Source organism: Lepisosteus platostomus, chromosome 1 (genome assembly GCF_059453375.1).
Source record: "Lepisosteus platostomus isolate fLepPlt1 chromosome 1, fLepPlt1.hap1, whole genome shotgun sequence".
Lineage (NCBI taxonomy): Eukaryota > Metazoa > Chordata > Actinopteri > Semionotiformes > Lepisosteidae > Lepisosteus > Lepisosteus platostomus.
The window spans coordinates 34,435,842-34,456,872 of NC_142611.1; the positions used below are offsets into that span (position 1 = coordinate 34,435,842).

At 38.1% G+C, this 21,031-nt stretch overlaps 1 protein-coding gene across 1 annotated transcript; it reads left to right on the forward strand.

Annotated features, from left to right (window-relative positions):
• Nucleotides 1-3,822: 3,822 nt before the first annotated feature.
• On the forward strand, nucleotides 3,823-4,870 carry LOC148677896 (uncharacterized). Its single transcript, XM_088633550.1, has 3 exons — nucleotides 3,823-3,891; nucleotides 3,957-4,031; nucleotides 4,136-4,870. Exons 1-3 carry the CDS (start codon nucleotides 3,823-3,825, stop codon nucleotides 4,868-4,870), a joined length of 879 nt encoding a protein of 292 aa, XP_088489676.1.
• The last annotated feature ends 16,161 nt before the right edge of the window (nucleotides 4,871-21,031 follow it).

Consider the following 21,031-nt stretch of genomic DNA (forward strand, 5'->3'; position numbering starts at 1 on the left):
CTCTTCCATAAAGGCCAGATTTGTGCAGTGTAAGACTGATTGTTGTCCTATGGACAGACTCTCCCACCTCAGCTGTAGTTCTCTGCAGTTCATCCAGAGTGATCATGGGCCACTTGGCTGCATCTCTGATCAGTCTTCTCCTTGTCTGAGCTGAAAGTTTAGAGGGACGGCCAGGTCTTGGTAGATTTGCAGTGGTCTGATACTCCTTCCATTTCAAGATGATCGCTTGCACAGTGCTCCTTGGGATGTTTGAAGCTTGGGAAATCTTTTTGTATCCAAATCCGGCTTTAAACTTCTCCACAACAGTATTACTGACCTGCCTGGTGTGTTCCTTGGTCTTCATGATGCTCTCTGCGCTTTCAACAGAACCTTGAGACTATCACAGAGCAGGTGCATTTATACAGAGACTTGATTACACACAGGTGGATTCTATTTATCACCATCAGTCATTTAGGACAACATTGGATCATTCAGAGATCCTCGCTGAACTTCTGGAGTGAGTTTGCTGCACTGAAAGTAAAGGGGCCGAATAATTTTGCACGCCCCACTTTTCATTTTTTTATTAGTTAAAAAAGTTTCAAAAATCCAATAGATTTCGTTCCACTTCACAATTGTGTCCCACTTGTTGGTGATTCTTCAAATAAAATAAAAAATTTATATCTTTATGTTTGAAGCCTGAAATGTGGCAAAAGGTTGAAAAGTTCAAGGGGGCCGAATACTTTCGCAAGGCACTGTAAAAGCGCTGATTCTTATGGAATGTGTTCCGCTGGGGATTCAAAAAAAATATTTTTTTTAATCGCGTATCTAATGAAAATAGCAGTATAACCTTCTTCATGCACATCATTATACAGTATCTCATTTTGTATTTCTATTTAAAAAAGTTGTTTGCCCAGCCACTATTGTTGTTATTGTTTTTATCCTATAAAGCGCTTTGAGGAGCACAGCTTTCTCACCACTTAGATTACTTTTTGACACCATCCTTACACAAAGCAGAAACTGATTGTATTTTCCGATGACATTCAAGTGGAAAGATTACAGATTTTAATTGTCTTTTTTCTGAACCAGGGAAAATCTGATCATGTTTCTCTATAACAATAATAAAAAACTTTATTTTACATATCACCTTTAAAAGTGGCATCTCAAAACAATACAGTAGATGTAAACCATAGATTACAAAGTAAATACCCAGACAAACGCAAACGCGTTTTTAATAAACTGCTTTTATTCATTCAGCAGAGAGAGAGCGTAAAACCTGGGTGTAACAGCTGTTCCTTTTTCGGATCACTCGCTCTCTGGATAAACATCTCGCCTGTCCTGTTCTTTGTTTTCCTAATTTGCCGATTATGCCTGCTGCGATCCACTCCTACCCTCACACCTAAAGAAGACTATTTTAAATTTCTTTGCACATCCTTAAGGTGATATCACATAAAGGTGATATGTAAAATAATGTTTTTTTATTATTGTTATAGAGAAACATGATCAGATTTTTGCAGGTTCAGAAAAAAAGATCTAAAGTATACTAGTTCAGAAAAATAAATCTAAACGGGGAGAAACCTATGCTGAAATTTTATTAAGATACTTAGAAGACAAAGATATACATTTATTTTAGTTAAAATTTTATATATCACCTTTAAAAGTGGAATCTCAAAGCAAAGTAAATACCCAACACTGATTGTACCCATCTGTCATGCTAATAAAACACCTTGAATTGAATTGAATTGAGGGAGAGAGGGGAGGAGGGCGAGCGAGATAACCAGGACATAAGGCAAATAAGATACACTCCACAGACATTCACAACAGCGACATATGAAACGTTTGCACATATAGTTAAGTTATTACTTGGTTTTCAAAGTGCAATGAAATACAATATTGTTGTTGTTGCTGTCCTTGTTATTTTTATCCTGTAAAGCATTTTGAGAAGCCACCTTTAAAGGTGATATATACTGTAAAAGCGCTGATTCTAATGGAATGTGTTCCGCTGGGGATTCAATTTTTTTTTATTTTTTTTAAATCGCGTATCTAAGGAAATCTCAGTATAACTTTGTTCATGCACAAATAGTGGCATGTTACATTATTAATTTGGGTGTCTCCTCTTGCCAGAAAAATCTAAATTGCATTTTGAGTGCGGTTTTTGACTTTTTCTAAATTGCAACCCATAAATAAGCTGCGACACTTTAAACTGCGACACTTATCATTCAACCAGAGCTCTAAATATCACAAGGACCCTCAAGCACAGCAAAGACTGTATTAAAAGACTGTATCACACCTAAAAAAGACTATTTTAAATTTCTTGGCGCAGTTCATTGTGCAATTAACCCTTGTATGTGCTGTCCGCGCTCAAAATGCAATTTAAAAAAAGTCAAAAACCGCGCTCAAAATGCAATTTAGAGCTTTCTGGCAAGACGAGACACCCAAATCAATATTGTAACATGCCACTGTTTGTGCATGAACAGGGTTATACTGCTATTCCCTTTGATACCCAAAAAATGTTTTGAATCCCCGGCTGAACAGGGCATCCATATGAATCAAGTAACAAGTTTATTCCATGCTGAAAAAAAGAAGAAAGAAAACACATTCCATAAGAATTGACTGAGCTCCGCTCTGTACCACGCAATGATCCCCCCAGAGTCTCTGCCCCGGGTTATTTGGGTTTTTAGACAGAGGGTAAAAAACTCTCTCTCTCGCTTGACCTCCCCCTCCCTGTGTATTGTCTGTTTTTTTGTTAACAAGGCTCGCCAGCTAATGTGAATCGAAACCTGTCTTTCTAGCTTTTAAAGTCATGCGATGCGTAAGCCACAATTCAAATAGAGAAAAAAGAGCTGACTGACAAGATTTAAGATGTGGCTGTCAATGTTGGATTAAAAAAAAACACATTGCCCGACGTTTGTTGCATTGCTTAAAAAATAACTTTATTTCGAGAGACTGGATAAGTAATTCAAGTGTTTTTTTTTAACTTCCTGAAAAACAACTAATAATTTAACTATATGTGCAAACGTTTTATGATATGTCGCTGTTGTGAATGTCTGTGGACATGTGCTGGCTGGACAGGAGGCTCTACTGTACACAGAGAGGGGCGGGAGGAGGGGACAAGCCGATACATACTCTTAGAGTTTGATTAATAGGGAATATAATACAAAAATATAGTACTAAAAATAAGATACACTCTACAGACATTCACAACAGCGACAGTCAGAAGATAGAAAACAGCGGCTCAGGCACCCGCTGAATGGAAAAGGGGCACTTTAATGTTCTGTATGGCTAATACTAAAGCCAATACTTCAATTCTCTAATATTCTTTTCTGTATGTTTAACAATAGTGGGTACTGGCCTAATTCGTCCCTGCTCCCGTTGTTAGGTGTTAATGTGTTGTTAAGTGTGAATTTGTACCTGTTTCCCTGAGGTCTGGCTTTTTTTCTGGAAAACCATAACTCTGGTCTTGTCCAGATTGACTGTCGGCGCCCAGGTCTGACAGTGCTGCTCCAGCAGTGCCAGGTTCTGGCGCAGCCTCTGTTCTGTGGGCGACAGCGGGACCAGGTCGTCTGCAAAGAGCAGGAACTCGATTTCCATAATTAATGCAGATCAGTAAATCAAGGGACAAAACAACTATTGCGCCCGAGTCCTCAATGGGCTTTGACGTGCTAATGCGTTGGTGGCAAGCCTCTAATGTCTCCCGACTTCGGCAAAAGGCACCCGCCTTTCATTGGAAGACAATGAACACATTCTAGCCGTACATGTGAATATAGCATAAATACACCAAGGGATTGGGTGAGCTCCCATCACAAAAAAAACTGTGAACCTGCACTACAGCGACCACAGTACAGTATGGAGACCAAGACCTTTTATGGGAAGAGACGGGGTGCTTCTGCCGCCCCAGCTTCCAAAGAGCGAAGGGTAAGCAAATACAGCAGACTTCATCTGAAATACGCAATTACAGCGCATATTACAAGGTATTATAGCCTGTTCTTCAAGAAAACACTGCACGGGCGAAACGATCTTCGAAATCTACCACCAGGACAGTAAAAAAGAAAGCGGTAAGACGGAAAAAAAGAAAAGTTTATTTTGACGTCTGTTCCGCGACTGATGAATACTACTGTGTGACTTTATTTCTTACATTAATTATGTTATTTTGCCACAGGCCGTGGGTCTCTGCTCTCGGCCACTGGCCAGGGTGCCAACCTGTAGACGCAGCACCTGTGTGGAGACATTTCGGCAGCAGCGCGAGCAGTACGACGCATTACTGGGGAGGTTTGGGAGGCTAGAGACACTCCTGAAAATGCAGAGGAAGGAGACAGTATGTTCCAGCAGTCAAACAGTTGAGCAGCTGTCTCCCCAAAAGTGCTTCTCCCCGCCGCGCAGGTTGCAATGCCTGGCGGAAGCTCTGCCCCCCGCAGAGCACACACCGCCTCAGGACACTCCATCCCGGCCTCTCCGCTCACCACAGCGCAGGAATTTGTTGATGCTGTCCCCGCCGTCTATCTCCCCCCAGGAAGCACCGTTTACAGAGCGGAATTCACAGACGCCAGTGGGACGAATAATTCTCCCAGATATCCAACTGTTACCCATCACTCAGGAGATGGAGGGGGGGTTGTACTTGCAGTGCATCGGCATAGACGGGAAAGAAAGAGCCGACCGCTATGCCGCCCTCGTGATTCGAAATCTCGTGACTTTTAAAATTTACTTGGGGTGGACCACGTCTGTAAATTTCGATGGGTCCAGAGGCAAAAGTGCCTTGCCTTGCAATCTCCGGGAAACCATTAGTAGCATGGTGAATCGGAGATTCTCAACACTTACTTTGTGCGACTGGAAAAGAATTCGTGATCGGATCAACGAAATGCTTCGCAGAAGGAGGCGCTCTTTTCCTCTAGTCTAACAGTCTGTCCACAAACAAAACATTCCTGTTAGACAAGAGGAATTGAAAAAAAACAATTAGCATTTTATTAAAAACGCATTTGCATTTGTCTGGTACTTACTTTGGTCCCTTTTAACTGTTTTTCAATCTACTGTATTGCTTTGAGATGCCACTTTTAAAGGTGATATGTAAAATAAAGTTTTTTATTATTGTTATAGAGAAAGATGATCAGATTTTCCCTGGTTCAGAAAAAAAGAGCTAAAGTGTTACACCTAACTTTCTTAATTCGATTAATTTAAAGCAGTGAACTACTGTAGGTGTAACTTAACATTCAGAAATACAATCGAGAATAGTTTTGTGGTGTTTGTTTAGATGAAACGTTCCTAAAGCGTATAACGTAACAAAATTAAAGACGATTAAAATCTGTAATCTTTCCACTTGTACTGTGTGTCATCGGAAAATACAGGAAGTTTCTGCTTTGTGTAAGGATGGTATCAAAAAGTAATCTTAAGTGGTGAGAAAGCTGTGCTCAATGTATTTAAGGGACTTAAAAGTAAAAGGAGATGCTTCATATTGCTTGACTAATTTTAAAAACTAAGTTATAAATGCAGACGCTCCCTCGGTGCCGCGCCGGGTGTAAATATCAAAATATACATTCGTCCCGGGCAGAGGCTGAAGAGCGCCCGGCTGGGGTGCGCGGGGAAGAGCAGGTCAGGAGTGAAAGTGGTCAGGGCAGGTTTAGGAAGGCGTACAGTCTGGGCATGTATAGATTACACTTTTCCAATACGTATTTGAAAAATAAAAAACGATTACAATCTAATCCTTCCACATTTGATCCCAAAATCCCAAGAAAAATAAATCTAAACAGTGAGAAAGCTATGCTTAAAGTTTATTAAGATACTTAGAAGACAAAGATACTGTATCAATTTATGTTGCATTAGTCTGATATAATATAATTAAACGCGCTTGCGATTTAAATCAAAACACGATTTAAATCAATATAAATGTTTATATTGTAACGCATACTGTACAGCCTCCATTTCTCTATAAAAATTTACTCTATTACAAATTTACAATTTGTTGATAATAGAAATGTTAGGTTCTCTAAAGCTTTGTGATAGCTGACCCACCCAGGCAGATAAGATCAGCTGCACTTGTAAGATGCGACACCGAAGATATGATTAATAACCTTTTAAATCTGAAGGGAGATCTGAAGGGATCCCCCCACACACACACACACACAATAGAAGCAGGAAGCAGAAGCAGGGACCGTTGTCAGAAGGGAAGAAGGTGACTATTCATTGTTATCAAAAATGACTTAGAATCGATCATGTTGTGGTATTTTGAAATATAAAAGTCAATTGATTGTCCATAATATTGCTATTCTATTTTTCGAAGAAATGTTTGTTAAAAGAAAAGTCCAGCACCAGCTGGATTTGAACACACAACCTGTGAGCTGGTAATCGGGCACGTAGACCAGTGGGTTACTAGGGAAGTCACATGAAAAGAGAGGCGAAACAGCCCTACACAGCCCTGTCGCAGTACACAAATATAATCATATCGTTATTAATTTCTTTAGATACGAGATTCCATATTATATTAGCAGAAAAGCTTAAAACTACCACTTTTTCACACGCTATTTCACATGTTAGTTAAATACTTCGATGCTTAAAATGTTTATGGAGAAATGGAATACCGGTGTGTATTTTTCCTTTAAAGTACCGATTCCTGGAATCTGACTGTCTGACACCCTTCTGAAGTGGTTCCATAATATCTGGTATACGGAAAAGAAAGCGTTGATAAAAAAGCCTGGATTCTCATGTATCTCATACAAGTATCTTTTAATACAGTCTTTGCTGTGCTCTTGAGGATCCTTGTGATATTTTGAGCTCTAGTTGAATGATAAGTGTCGCATTTTAAATCATTTTCGTAGTTAGAAAATATGAAACGCCCTTTTAAAAGCAAGGGAGTTTTTATGCCCGTTGAAGTAAAACAAAATGCCTTACAAAGTAGGGCTTGGACAGATTCCAAGTGCTTGTACAAATGTGCTAAAGAAATTATACTTTGAGTATACAGCTTCTCCAAAGTCATTTATTATTAATACTATTAGTAATATCTTCGGTAAAGGCTTTGATGCATAAATATTTCTGATAAAGGTAGGTTGTGTACTTTTGTCCAACTGAGCAATCTTGCTTTCATAAAATATACCAACATTTTAATGACTGATGATTAACATGCTGTAATACACAGTTCAAATTTAAAAGCTCAAATGCTGTACATGAGAGGTTAAGCTCCCCATGGCGGTTTTACAAGGTGATGCCGGATACTTTCCGGCATGACTTCAAATTACGCGATTAACCTCGTTATACTGCGTGATACCGCGGCACGCCCACTGGGGTATGCCGCGAAATACCCCACCCATTTTGAATGGCTGCATCTGTAGTTGTACCGCTGGTCCCCAGGTACATCCAGCAATGAAAAGTTTCATCTATGCATACACCACAAAATAATTTTTGATTGTATTTCTGAATGCTATGTATAAAAAATACTTGCAGCTTACTCAACGATTCTAAGATGATCACAAGGAAGTGTATTGCATGTCTAATGGTCTAACCCCATTTTCCCCATTTTGATTAAAATCGCAAACTCGTGTTTAATTAAATGCCTTTATTGGTTCACAATCTGACAACACAATGTTAATCATTATCTTTGGATTCTAAATCCCTTAATTCACTTTAAGCATAGCTTTCTCACTATTTAGATTTATTTTTCATACCATTGAACAAAGCACGAGTGTATAGTACTTTCTCATGGGATCAAACGTGGAAAGATTAGAGTAATCGTTTTTATTTTTTAATACATTTTAGAAAAGTGTAATTTATACAAAAAAGTTGAGTGTGAAGTGTTGAGTGTGAATTGTGGCGTTCTAGCAGGCTAGTTGTCTGTGTCGAAAAATAAAAAACGGTTCATCTTAGAATCTTTGAGTAAGCTGCAAGTTTTTTTTTATTTTATATACACAATACTGCTGACAGCAGGAAGATTCCTATACTTTACTCTGCAGCTTATTAAAAACAAACACCAATGGTGTACGAACCGATTTTTTTTACACAAAAGACTGACACAGCTTAGCGCTGTGAATCTGTTTTTCTAAGAAAACATATGTCCGTGGGGGACACATTGCTACTTTGAAAATACCTGTGAGACATGTTTCAGTCGGCACACCCAGCACTCATGCAAAGAGTGATGAAAACCGTGCAGCGCCAGGTGAATGCACAATAGTAATGTAGGACTTTTGGGCTCACGTGGATTTGCGACCTACAGTACAACCTGCGGTACCGCTGTGTACATGCAGTACTAACATGTTGTGATATTTAGAAATATAAAAAATGTCAATATACTGTAGTGTCCATAATATTTGCTATTTTAGTTTTTCAAAGAAATGTTTATTTGTTAAAAGAAGTCTTATAGCAATTGCTGGATTTGAGCACCCAAACTCACAGTTATACTGTAACTCAGTCACTTAAGCCATCACGCTACCAAAGCAAGTCACATGACATGCACTGAAACAGCAACACACATATCAATATAGAATATAGTTATACAGTTATTAATTTATTTAGATATGCGAATCCATATAATATTCCCTACTAATCCAATTCTAAAAGTATGCTTTTGTTTAATCTGATAATGAGCATATTCACAGAAAAGGTTAAAACGATCAATTTTCACAAAGTACAGATGCAGCCATTCAAAACAAGCGGGCAATACCGCATTATTTTACGGTGCGCTTGACACAGTGTACCGCAAGTTACCGTATTAATACCGTAAAGTAGTTTTTGAGAATTACAGATTCACAATACCTTTCACATGCTCATAAAAGATATTGATTTAGGAACATAAACATATTACTGTATGCAAACTGTACTGTATACAGTCCGTATATGTAGATTTAATGTCTTTACTGTGCCCGTTTAAGTATTGAATATTTCTATGGAATTTTACCACTGAAGGGAAATCTTACTAGCTGAGCATAAAAAGAATAGGAGCATAACGTGTGTGAAGGCCATTTTGGAACATACAGTATATGGCTGGTCTCTGTACTTACCAGTATTCCATTTCTCCCTAAACATTTTAAGCATCGAAGTCTTTAACTAACATGTGAAATAGTGTGTAAAAAAGTGTTAGTTTTAAGCTTTTCTGCTAATATAATGTAGTGGTTTGATGGGTTTACTGAGACAATTATTAATTGTAGCAGTAATCACGAGGTTGTTCATTGGGGCTTTTATAAAATCAATCGTCAGACCAACTAACAACGCACACACACGGGTTCAATACACGAGATACATTTATTAATATAAATTGTGCACCAAACATATACTAGTCTGCCTGGATACGAGCGGCAAACCTTACTGTGAGGGTTATCAATATACAAGGTATATAATCTCGAAGAGATGCAAACACAAAGAGATACACAACAGAGAATATATGTCAATATATAACGTTTGGTTACCAAATCGCTAATCAGTGTTATTACCCACTGTTACTCTAAACTCGGAAGTAAATACATTACTCATGAATTAAATTGATAACAACTTGTGTTGAGGTACAATTGAATTCTCGAGACGCAATGTAGAACATGGGGTTTACTTATCCACTGTGTATGGATTTGGAATTTCCCGGCACGAACACCAAACCAGCTGACAGGCTTTGTTGCAGCCTCTGTTCCAGCGGTTGTCCAATGGGCATTGTCCCGGCGTCCTCTGGCTACCGGCCAACCAGTCAAGGTGCAGCTCAGAGTAGGACGGGCGGAGGAATCTAACTGCGGCGCGCAGGGCAGTCGTTGCTCCGAGGGGATCTACCAGCAGTCCGGCTGCCTAGTAGAAAGTCTCTATGCACAGAGTGTGACCACGAGTCCTCACCAGTCACTCTTTTGCCTGGGAAGAAGCTGGTTCGTTCCCGGTCCAGTGCTGCTTCTGAATAAGCTATTCAGGTTGTCGACGAGGGTCCAACTGTAGGCTGCCATTGATCAAGCGGAGCATTCACGTTGGTAGAATTCTGAGTACGTACGGGATCCTCGGCCTCGCGCTTAGAACAAAGTCCAAGTCCCTTTGCAGACAACAGCAGTTGTCACGTGATTGTCTCTGAGGATGCCCGAATATGGCCAAGGAGAGCCCCGATCTGAGCTTCCGCTCCCTTTTTGTCCAGGACACAGATGTGTGCTGATTGGTTGAGAGTTTGGCGGGCATTGGAGACCCACGTGGTATTACCACACCGTGCCAGTCCCTGATTGGTTGATCAAGGTGAGATATAAGTCACATACTCTTGACACTTGAGAATGCAGTCCAGATGTCCATTCGGCACTCCCTAGACAGATAGGCGCCAATGGATGACCATTGATCATGATAGCCAGGCTTAGCTAAGTGCATCCCCGTCTGGGAGCTGTCCCTTATCAAAAGAAAACATCTTAAATCAGCCTGCATGAATACTTTCTCTGTGGCTGCACCACAGAGATGGAGGGTGAGATGGGGCCTCATTTAGGAAAGCATTCCAACGCTTAATTCTGTCTTATTAACAAGCATTGCCGCTACAATAATATAGAAGCGCGTATCTAAAGAAATTAATAACGATATATATTCATGTACTGCGACAGGGCTGTGTAGGGCTGTTTCACCTTTCATCATGTGACTTTCCCAGTAGCCTGCTGGTCTACGTGCCTGACTAGTAACTCACAAGTTGTGTGTTCAAATCCAGCTGGTGTGGTGACTTTTCTTTTAACAAACATTTCTTTGAAAAAATAGAATAGCAATATTATGGACAATTAATTGACTTTTTATATTTCTAAATATCACAACATGATCGAATTTAAGTCATTTTTAATAACAATGAACCTTCTTTCCTTCTGACAACTGTCCCTGCTTCCTGCTTCTATAGTGTGTGTGTGTGTGTGTGTGTGTGTATCCCTTTAGATCTTCCTTCATATTTAAAAGGTTATTAATCATATCTTTGGTGTCGCATTTTCCCAGTGTAGCTGATCTTTTGCTGCCTGGGTAAACTATCACAAAGCTTTAGAGAACTTAACTTTTTTCACTTGGGTGAATGGAGGTTTGTCAGCTGTCACCGAGAGTAGACCCCCCTTAGGCTGCACAAACAAAGAAATGGAGGCTGTACAGTATGCGTTTATATTGATTTAAATGCGTTTTGATTTAAATCGCAAACGTGTGTTTAATTATATGTGTTTTTTGATTCACAATCAGACAAATGCAACATAAATTGAGATCTTTGTCTTCTAAGTATCTTAAGAAACTTTTAGCATAGCTTTCTCCCCGTTTAGATTTATTTTTCTTGGGATTTTGGGATCAAACGTGGAAAGATTACATTGTAATCATTTTTATTTTTTAAATACATTTTAGAAAAGTGTAATCTATACTAAAAAGCTGTACACCACCTGCTATATAGATACATATTGTAATACTTTCGGGTTCAGATAGGACAGACACAAAAACTTAGACTTGCGGAGTTAAAGCTGCCTTTATTTTTCTTCTCCGTCACTACCTGCCAGCCCAGCTCTCCCACGTCCCCAACTAGATACAGACAACCCCCAACTGCCAACAGCACAAGCCAACACACAGTCCGCGTGCATGAGAGAGAGAGAAAAGAGAGAGAGTAACACCTAGGGGTACAGAAGCAGGGAACTATTTACAAGGAAAACAGATACCTCCCCAGACTGTATGCCCGCTTCACTGTGGGACAGCTGCACTGGTCAGTGGCCTTCCTAAACCCCGCCCTGACCACTTTCACTCCTGTCCTGCCCCTCACCGCACACACCAGCCGGGCGCTCTTCGGTATGCTCTACAATATGTTTAGATATTTAGACTGGCGCGGCACCGAGAGAGCATCTGCATTTATTACTTAGTTTTTAAAATTAGTCAAGCAATATGAAGCATCTCTTTTTACTTTAAAGTCCCTTAATTATCATAAAGCACAGCTTTCTCACCACTAAGACTACTTTTTCTAGACAAAGCAGAAACTTGTTGTACTTTCTAATGACATTACAAGTGGAAAAATTAGAGATTTTAATCGTCTTTAATTTTGTTGCGTTATACATTTTAGAAATGTTTCATCTTTACAAACACCACAAAACTATTCTCGATTGTATTTCTGAGTGTTATGTTACACTTAGTTCACTGTTTTAAATACATCTAATTAAGAAAGTTAGGTGTTAGCATAAACTATTAGTAATCAATAATATTGAATTTAGCACTGTAATACGTTGTTGCACTTTCACCCGCATCTTGTAAAAATATATTTTCATTGTTCAAATATACATTAAATCTATCATATAATAAGTTAAATACAAAACTAAAGAAAAAATAGGTTAAAATAGAAAATATTTTGCTAACAATGTTAACTGTTTATAAATAATAAAATGTATTATCAGGAGTAGGATGGCACAGTTGTTAGTATGCTTTTTGTTTTGTTTCTTTTTCATAAATACAACATTAGCACCTGATGTCTCAGTGGCTTTCAAAATTAAATTATGAATGCAAACCTGTGAACTAGAAAGATAACTAAAATATCCATCCATTTCAAATGGTGGCGAGGTGGTTAGCATTGCTATCTTGCAGCACTGGGGTCCTAGGTTCAATTCCTGCCGCCCTCTGTGTTCTCAGGGTTTGCCTGTTCTCTCTGGGTTACATGGTTTTTCTCCATATGTGTGATATGACTCCCTCTCGCACTCCAAAACATACTGGTAGGTTAATTGGTTTATGGGAAAACTGGCCCTGGTGTGTGTGTTTGTGTCTGTCTGTCCTGTGATGGACTGGCGCTATGTCCAGGTTGTATTCTGCCTTGTGTCCGTTGCTTACTGGGATAAGCTCCAAATCCTCTGTACTGGATAAAGAGATTAGAAAATGGATGGAAGTAAAGGCACTGTGTGGATGGAACTATACACAGTGTTAGAAACCCACTATGAAATGGCCCCATTCCTTCAATTTGCATTCAACACAAAGTTCAATGCTAGCAACTACACAAAATCTAAAATACAATCCTCATTTCAGAAATAGAATTATTTTTCAAGCAATGTAATGCAAGATGCTTTCTAACGTCGGGCAATGTGTTTTTTCTTATTTTCAGTTTTGTAGCCAAAGGGCCTTGCAGATCAGATCAAATTCCCCCCCCCCAAGGAAAGACAGACAAATATTTTCATAGCTTATTAGTCGCTATTCAGAGGGAAATGCGATGACGTCACCACGCAGGGAGCAGCTCCTAGAGAAAACATCAACTTTACTTAAACTCCAACGAAAGTATTAATGGTTTTTAATTACCGTACTCTTATGGAACATGACTTTGCTAAAATGTATTTAAAAATAAAAATGATTACGATTGGCACGCCTGTAGCTTTTTCACGAAACCTCCTAGAAAGAAATCTCCTTTTTAACGAACAACAGAGCTGTTCAACCCATTTTTATTGGGCACCTCAAGTGTCAGGTATAAGCGATAAATATATTTAGATGAAAAGCTGTACAAAGCAAGACATTTTGTTACAGGTTTCGTGAAAAAGCACATTGTGCTGCTGTAATACAGTTTAAAATAATTTAAAGTCTAAGCAGTTTCAGCTTTATTTATGATTTGTAATCTAAAAAAAGTCAAAAAACGCACTCAAAATGCAATTAAGTGCTTTCTGGCAAGAAGAGACACACAAATTAATAATGTAACATGCTACTGTTTGTGCATGAACATAGTTATACTGTTATTTCTTTAGATACGCGATTCCATGTTTTTTTTTATCCCTGGCGGAACCGGGCGTCCATAAAACTGAAGTAATAGGTTTCATTGCGCTTTGACAGATCGTCTTTAAATAAATTGTTGATTTGAAGTTTGACAGTAAATGTTTATATTGTAACACATACTGTACAGACTCCATTTCTCTATAAAAATCTAAAAGATAGTTTGCGTAGCCTAAGAGGGGGGTCTGCTCTCAGTGACAGCTGACAATCCTCCTTACACTCAAGTGAAAAATTAATAATGCCAATGTAAACGTCGTATTTACAATTTGTTGATAATAGAAATTATAAGTTCTCAAAAGCTTTGTGATAGTTTACCCAGGCAGCAAAAGATCAGCTACACTGTGAAGATGTGACACCGAAGATATTAATCACATTTTAAATCTGCTCAAAAGCAGGAAGCAGAAGAGGAACCGTTGTCAGAAGGAAAGAAGGTGACTATTCATTGTGACTTAGATTCGAAACATGCTGTGATATTTAGAAATATAAAAAGTAAATTAATTGTCCATAATTTTGCTATTCTATTATTTCAAAGAAATGTGTGTTAAAAGAAAAGTCATGACGCTGGCTGGATTTGAACACACAACCTCTAGTTTATAAGTCAAGCACCTAGATCAAGGTATGCTTGTTGACTCCGGTATCGAACGTATTCACAGAAAAGCTTAAAACTGCCACTTTTTATACACGTTATTTCACGTCAGTTAAAGTCTTCGATGCTTAAAATGTTTAGGGAGAAATTGAATACTGGTGTTCATTATTATTAATTGTAGCAGTAAATCACAAAATGATTCTTTTGATGGCCTTAGAATCCAACCATGCGATATAACTCAAACAACGCACACACACAGGTACTAATACACGAGGATACATTTATTTATACATAAAATATGCACATAAACCTAACAGATCTTATCGAGAGGGTTATCAGAATACAAAGATATATATTCAGTCAGTTACAAAGTGTTACACATATCAAGAGGACATACGTTCAGTATATCATTCATTAAGACCGTTTCATAAATGAACTTGGTTATAACTTCTACATTAGATACTCAAAACAAGTACATAACTCTTAGGAATTAAATTGATATCAACTGGTTGGGATAACAATTGAATTCTTGAGTTGTAATGCATTGAAGTTGAATACTCATCCAATCTCTGGGGATTCAGATCTGCTGCGGGCACAAAGAAACAGTTGCAGGCTGTTGCTGTCCAATCCGCGCTCTCTGGCTCGGTGCCAGGCTGTGCTGTGCGGTTTGCGACGGTGCGCTGCAGATGCTCACTGGCCTGCTAGTTAGTGTTGGCTTTAACTAGCAAAGTTTGTGCACAGGAGAAAAGATGACTGTGGGTCCCAGCAAGTCAGGAAGAAGACCGGTTCGTTCCTGATGAAGCGCTAGTTCTGAATAGTGATTCAGCTGTCCACAGTTCCGACCTGTTCACGAGGCTTGCTGCTGGTGCTAACCTCGGGTGGATCCTCTGGTTACTCTCTGGCAACCTCCGCTCTCGACTCTTAGAACAAAGGAAAGTTCTGACACTGGGACACACTGGCCTTTCCGTGGTTGTCCGGGCTGAGTCACAGGATGGTCAGGAGGCGCGCTGCGAGAATGTCCTGCCCTTGGGAGCCTTCTGCTCCTGGGCCGTCCTGCCCTGGAATTCTCCTTTGAATTCCCTTTAGAAAAGTCCACAGAATTCTCCTGAATCTTACTGAATCTTACTGAAACTCGAATCTCTCAGGCTCTCTGTGTTGCCTGTTTTTACCTGGAGGAACTTCAGCTCGTTGATTGGCTGAAAGTTCCATGGGCATCAGAGTCCCACGTGGGTTACTCGGCCCTACCAGTCCCTGATTGGTTGATCAAGGTGAGATATGAGTCACTTACTCCTGACACTTAGGAATGCAGTCCAGATGTCCATCTGGCACTTCCTAGACAGATAGGCGCCAATGGATGACCATTGATCATAATAGCCAGGCTTAGCTAAGTGCATCCCCCTTTGGGAGCTGTCCTTTATCAAAGGAACCTTAAATCAGCCTGCATGAATAGTTTCTCTGTGGCTGCACCACAGAGATGAACAGAGATGGGGCCTCATTTGGGAAAGCTCAGAACACTTAATTCTTTCTTATTAATAAAAATATTTTTTTTAATTAAAATTCATTCTATACAGCAATCGCATATTTGGGGACCGTTTCAGAAAACGTTGATGCTTAAAATGTTAGGGAGAAATGGAAGACTGGTGTGTATTTTTTCTTTAAAGTACCAAGACCAGCCATATACAGTACAGTTCACGAAATGAATATCGTTTTTGAACTTCAGGTGCGTTATGCTCCTCTTCTTCATGCTCAGCTACTAAAATGTCCCTTTAGTTGTAAAATTCCATATAAATATTCAATACTAAGCAGATTAAAACATGCATAGTAAAGACATTAAATGATTAAATCTTTCCACGAACAACCAATGAGTGCCTCTGTTGGTCATTTTGGCCAGCCAATCACGTACATGCGTTATGATGCGGTATGATGTAATGATTTACCCGTGTTACGGGTTTGTACCGCGCACTTTGAATGGCTGCATCTGTAAGCGTACATACAAAATAAATTATATTTTTCAATTTTTTTGTTATTCATACTTTTTAATCTAAAACACAACAACTAAGTTTCAAGCAAAGCTCACTGAAAATTGTTAACTCTTGTACTCATTCTGACAAAACAAATTAATTAAATTCTACTCATTTTCCAAATTATAGCTGTCCTGTTTAAATGTATTTTTTAATATTTGAAATGGGCAGTATGGTGGCTCAGTTGTCAGCAGTGCTTCATTGCTGCCTCACAGGCCTGGGGCTCTGTGTTTAATGCCAAATAGTGAATTAGAGTCTGGAGTTTGTACAGATGCAGCCATTCAAAATGCATGGTACAACCCCGTACCTCACGCTATTACAGATGCAGCCATTCAAAGTACGCGGCACAGACACGTACCGCGGGTGTGTGGTAATTTGTTTTGTGGGAGTGAAGTTTTATTTAATCTCTGACCCAGGGAAAAGTGTGGTGTGGACGGTTGAGGAGAGAATGCAGGCTCGCGCTGTGTCTGTTATTCTTGATTCTTTTTTTCTTTTTCTGGTTTGGTCGGATAGTTTTTGTTTTTGTTTTATCAATAAAGTTTGATAATCGGCCAGTGAAAGCTCTGTTGTCCTTCACATGAATGCCTGAAACATTTTACCGAACCCAGGATTTTACAGTATTTTTTTCTTTAAAATACCAATAACAACAACATACAGTTTACATAATATGTTGATGTTCCAAAATTAATATCGTTTATGACCTTTATGACCTTTGTTATGCTCTTCGTTAATGTCTAAGCCGGAACATATAATTATATCTCATTTTTTATTTTTATTTTTTTTTTTAATTAAGAATCGTTTGCCCAGCCTAACTGTATTGTTGTTGTTGTTTTTATCCTGTAAAGCGCTTTGAGGAGCCACCTTTAAAGGAGCTATATACTATAAAGTTCATTATTATTACTATTGTTAATTTGCTGGACAGAGAGGTGAACATTATTACGCAGAAGACAAAGATAGTGATTTACGTTGCATTGTGCATTGTGCTCCTGTAATACATTTTAAAATAATTAAAAGTCTAAACAGTATCAGCTTTATTTATGGGTTGTGAGTTAAAAAAAGTAAAAAACCGCACTCAAAATGTAATTTAGAGCTTTCTGGCAAGAGGAGACACCCAAATTAATAATGTAACATGCTTCTGTTTGTGCATGAATATAGTTATACTGCTATTTCCTTAGATATGCGATTCCATGTTTTTTTTTTTTCATCCCCTGCGGAACCGGGCATCCATAAGAATCAAGTAATAGGTTTATTCCATGCTGAAAAAAAGAAGAAAGAAAAACACATTCCATAAGAATCAGCGCTTTTATATAGCGCCTTTAAAGGTGGCTTCTCAAAACGCTTTACAGGATAAAAACAATAACAACAACAACAACAACAATATTGTATTTCATTGCACCTTGACAGATCGTCCTTAAAACTATTGTTGATTTAAAGTTTGACCCTAACCCTAACACTAACCCTATTTTATTTTTTCAAAGAAATGATTGTTAAAAAAAAAAGCCATGGCTCCAGCTGGATTCAAACACCCAATGTATGATGCATAAGTCGGGAACCAAGACCACAGCACCACTGGCAAGGTCACATGATGGTGTTGAAAAAGCCCTACAGAAACAGTATCAACAGACATTGTACAGCGTTTACTATTCTTGTGTTGCAGTACATGAATATAATTATATTGTTATTAATTTCTTAAGATACGTGATTCCATATTATATTCCCTTTTAATCAAATTTTAAAAGTATGCTTGTTGACTCCGGTATCACGTTAGTTAAAGACTTCGATGCTTAAAATGTTAAGGGAGAAATGGAATACTGGTGTATATTTTTTCTTTAAAGTACCGAGACCAGCCATATACTGTATGTTTAAAATCCAAAATTAATATCGTTTATGGCCTTCACACGCGTTACAGTATGCTCCTATTCTTTTATGCTCAGCTACTAAGATTTCCCTTCAGTGGTAAAATTCCATATAAATATTCAATACTAAAAATACAATAAATATTTAATATTTAAATCACTTTACTCTTTACTAACCCGCTTAGTATTGAATATTTATATGGAATTTTACAACTAAAGGGACATTTTAGTAGCTGAGCATGAAAAGAAGAGGAGCATAACACGTCTGAAGGTCATAAACGATATTAATTTAGGAACTTAAATATATTTTATAAACTGTATATGGCTGGTATTGGTAGTTTAAATAACAAATACACACCAGAATTGCACTTTCTTCATTCTAAAGATTTTAAGCACCAAAGTCTTTCATTCAGTTACATACTGTGGTTATTTTGAAAAAGTTTTTACATGCTCCTTCTGACTATATTAAGTTGATATATTTTGTAAAAAGCTATAATCTTTTAACCTTTTCGGAGAATATCTACACTCGTTATCGCAGTAAAACTGAAGTTTTACGCAGTAAAGTAGAATTTAATTAATAGGGAATATAATATGGAATCGCGTATCTAAAGAAATTTATAATGATATAATTATCACAGTAGCACACTTTCTTTGGAAATGTCTGCTTTAGTTTTACTCCTTCCTACGTGATTATGTCTGTGTTGGAATGGGTTAGGCATGTGCTTTCCGTGTATTTTCTTTTAACAAATAAAAACATCTTTGAAAACTAAATTAGCCAATATTATGGACACCATATTGGCATTTTTATATTTCTAATTATCACAACATGTTTAAAGCTAAGTCATTTATTAATAAACTGCTACTACTGTCATTTGTACTGATATTATCGTCACTACATTAAATTTGTTGGTATTTCTAAATATCACAAAACATTCAAAGTTAAATGAGTTAAGTGATTAGCATTTCCCATGAGTACTTGCGCTCGTTATTGCAGTAAAAGAAACTCATACTTTTTATAATTTAATTATTAGGGAATATACTATGGAATGGTGTATCTAAGAAATTAATAATGATATTAATTTAAGGATCTAAATATATGTATTTATATAGCTGGTAGTATAATTATAATCCACTTTCTTTGTAAACACGTTTTATTTTTAATTTGACTAATTTATATGAATTCATAATATTTGGACTTTTTCAAGTTTAATGTTTAACATGCTGTAATATAGTTTAAAATTTGAGCTCTATTAATATAACTATTAATAGTTAAATACAACTTTTTGTATAGATGACACTTTACTAAATTTGATATAAAACATAAAACGATAACAATCTAATCTTTCCACATGTGATCCTATGAGGAAGTACAATATGCTCCTGCTTTGTATAACGATGGTATGAAAAATAAATCTAAATTGTGAGAAAGCTATGCTTAAAGTTAATAAAGGGACTTAAGATAACGATTTACATTGCATTGTCAGATTGTGAATCAATAAAGCCATTTAATTAAACATGCATTTGCGATTTTAATAAAAATGGGGGTATTGGGGCTATTTTGGAAACATTTTGATATGTTCCTTGTAACTACATTGCTGTTGATACTGCAGCAATAGACAAAATGAAACGCTTGGAGTTAGTAATGTAGGGATTTCTATATTTATGTCTTTATTTAGTGGTTTCATTAGTGACAAAGGCTAAACTTCCAGCTTCAGTAACACGTATGCCAGTGGGGGAGGGCACATACCCACATGAGCCCGAAAGCGCTACATTATTAATAATGTCGTATTTTCAGGTTTGGCGAGGATGGACGTAGTGACTCAGACACTCATTGACTGAAAAATGGTGCTTTTATTTTTCAGCACAGCCAGCAAAACCCCCATGGCTGCACACCAGCAGTAGAGAAAGAGAAAGAGCACCACAACTCAGACTCAACCATATCACGGCACAGATCAAACAACATCTCACACACTGGGACACACAAACACAACATAAACTGGAATACTACAGAACCCTAAACAGACAATAGACACTAGCTGAAAATTTGATCAAGATAAGAAACATCAAAAAGAAACAGACCCTGACAAAGTACAGGCTCAGTGACCGCACCCTGGCCATAGAAACTGGGCGACACAGGCAGACCTGGCTGCCCAGAGAGCACAGGCTGTGCTCCCTTGCCAGCGAAGAGAAATAGAGACAGAGGTGCACTTCCTACTGCACTGTGACAGATATTTCGGGATTAGAGAAACATTCTTCCCTAAATTCAGATATCTAATCCCGGAGTTCCCACACTTGCCAGAATCACAATAAAATAAGATCATTTTCTTAGCCATTTATAATTTCTTGCATTAGGAATTTGTCTTTTCACAAACCCCAGCTTGCCCTCCATGAGACACAGACAGGAAGAGAAGCTTGGGGTCAGAGTGCAGGGTTAGCCATTTTACAGTGTCCCTGGAGCAGTTGGGGTTAAGGACCTTGCTCAGGGGCCCAACAGAATACGATTCCTCTGCCAGCTGCAGGATTTGAACTGGCAAACTTCTAGCCACAGGTGCAGATCCTTAGCCACAGTGCCACTGTTCTGCCTCCCTCTTTCGTTTAAGTGGGTCTCAGACCTACTGGGAGAGGGAGGAGGGAACTATATGTAAATATGTTGTGATATGTCTTTGTTGTAAATATTTGAAATTTGTCTGTAGATTTTATTTTTGGTTTTTGGTATTGTTTCATATTAATTTTATTTGCTATGACAACACTGATTGTACCCATTGGTCATGCTAATAAAGCACCTTGAATTGAAATTGAATTGAATTGAGAGGGTGAGAGAGAGAACAAGTGAGCGCCAAAGAGAGCAAGAGAGAGAAAGCAACACACTAGGGTCTATTTGAGTAGTTACACAGGAAAAGGGTGGTAATTGGGTACAAGTATAATAGGGGTGC

Excerpts from the sequence above, each read along its gene's own strand:
- LOC148677896 (XM_088633550.1), top strand. The coding sequence starts at position 3,823 with ATGGAGACCAAGACCTTTTATGGGAAGAGACGGGGTGCTTCTGCCGCC. Across the intron at positions 3,892-3,956 it reads CAGCTTCCAAAGAGCGAAGG|CCTGTTCTTCAAGAAAACAC; the intron begins GTAAGCAAATAC and ends AAGGTATTATAG. Across the intron at positions 4,032-4,135 it reads GGACAGTAAAAAAGAAAGCG|GCCGTGGGTCTCTGCTCTCG; the intron begins GTAAGACGGAAA and ends ATTTTGCCACAG.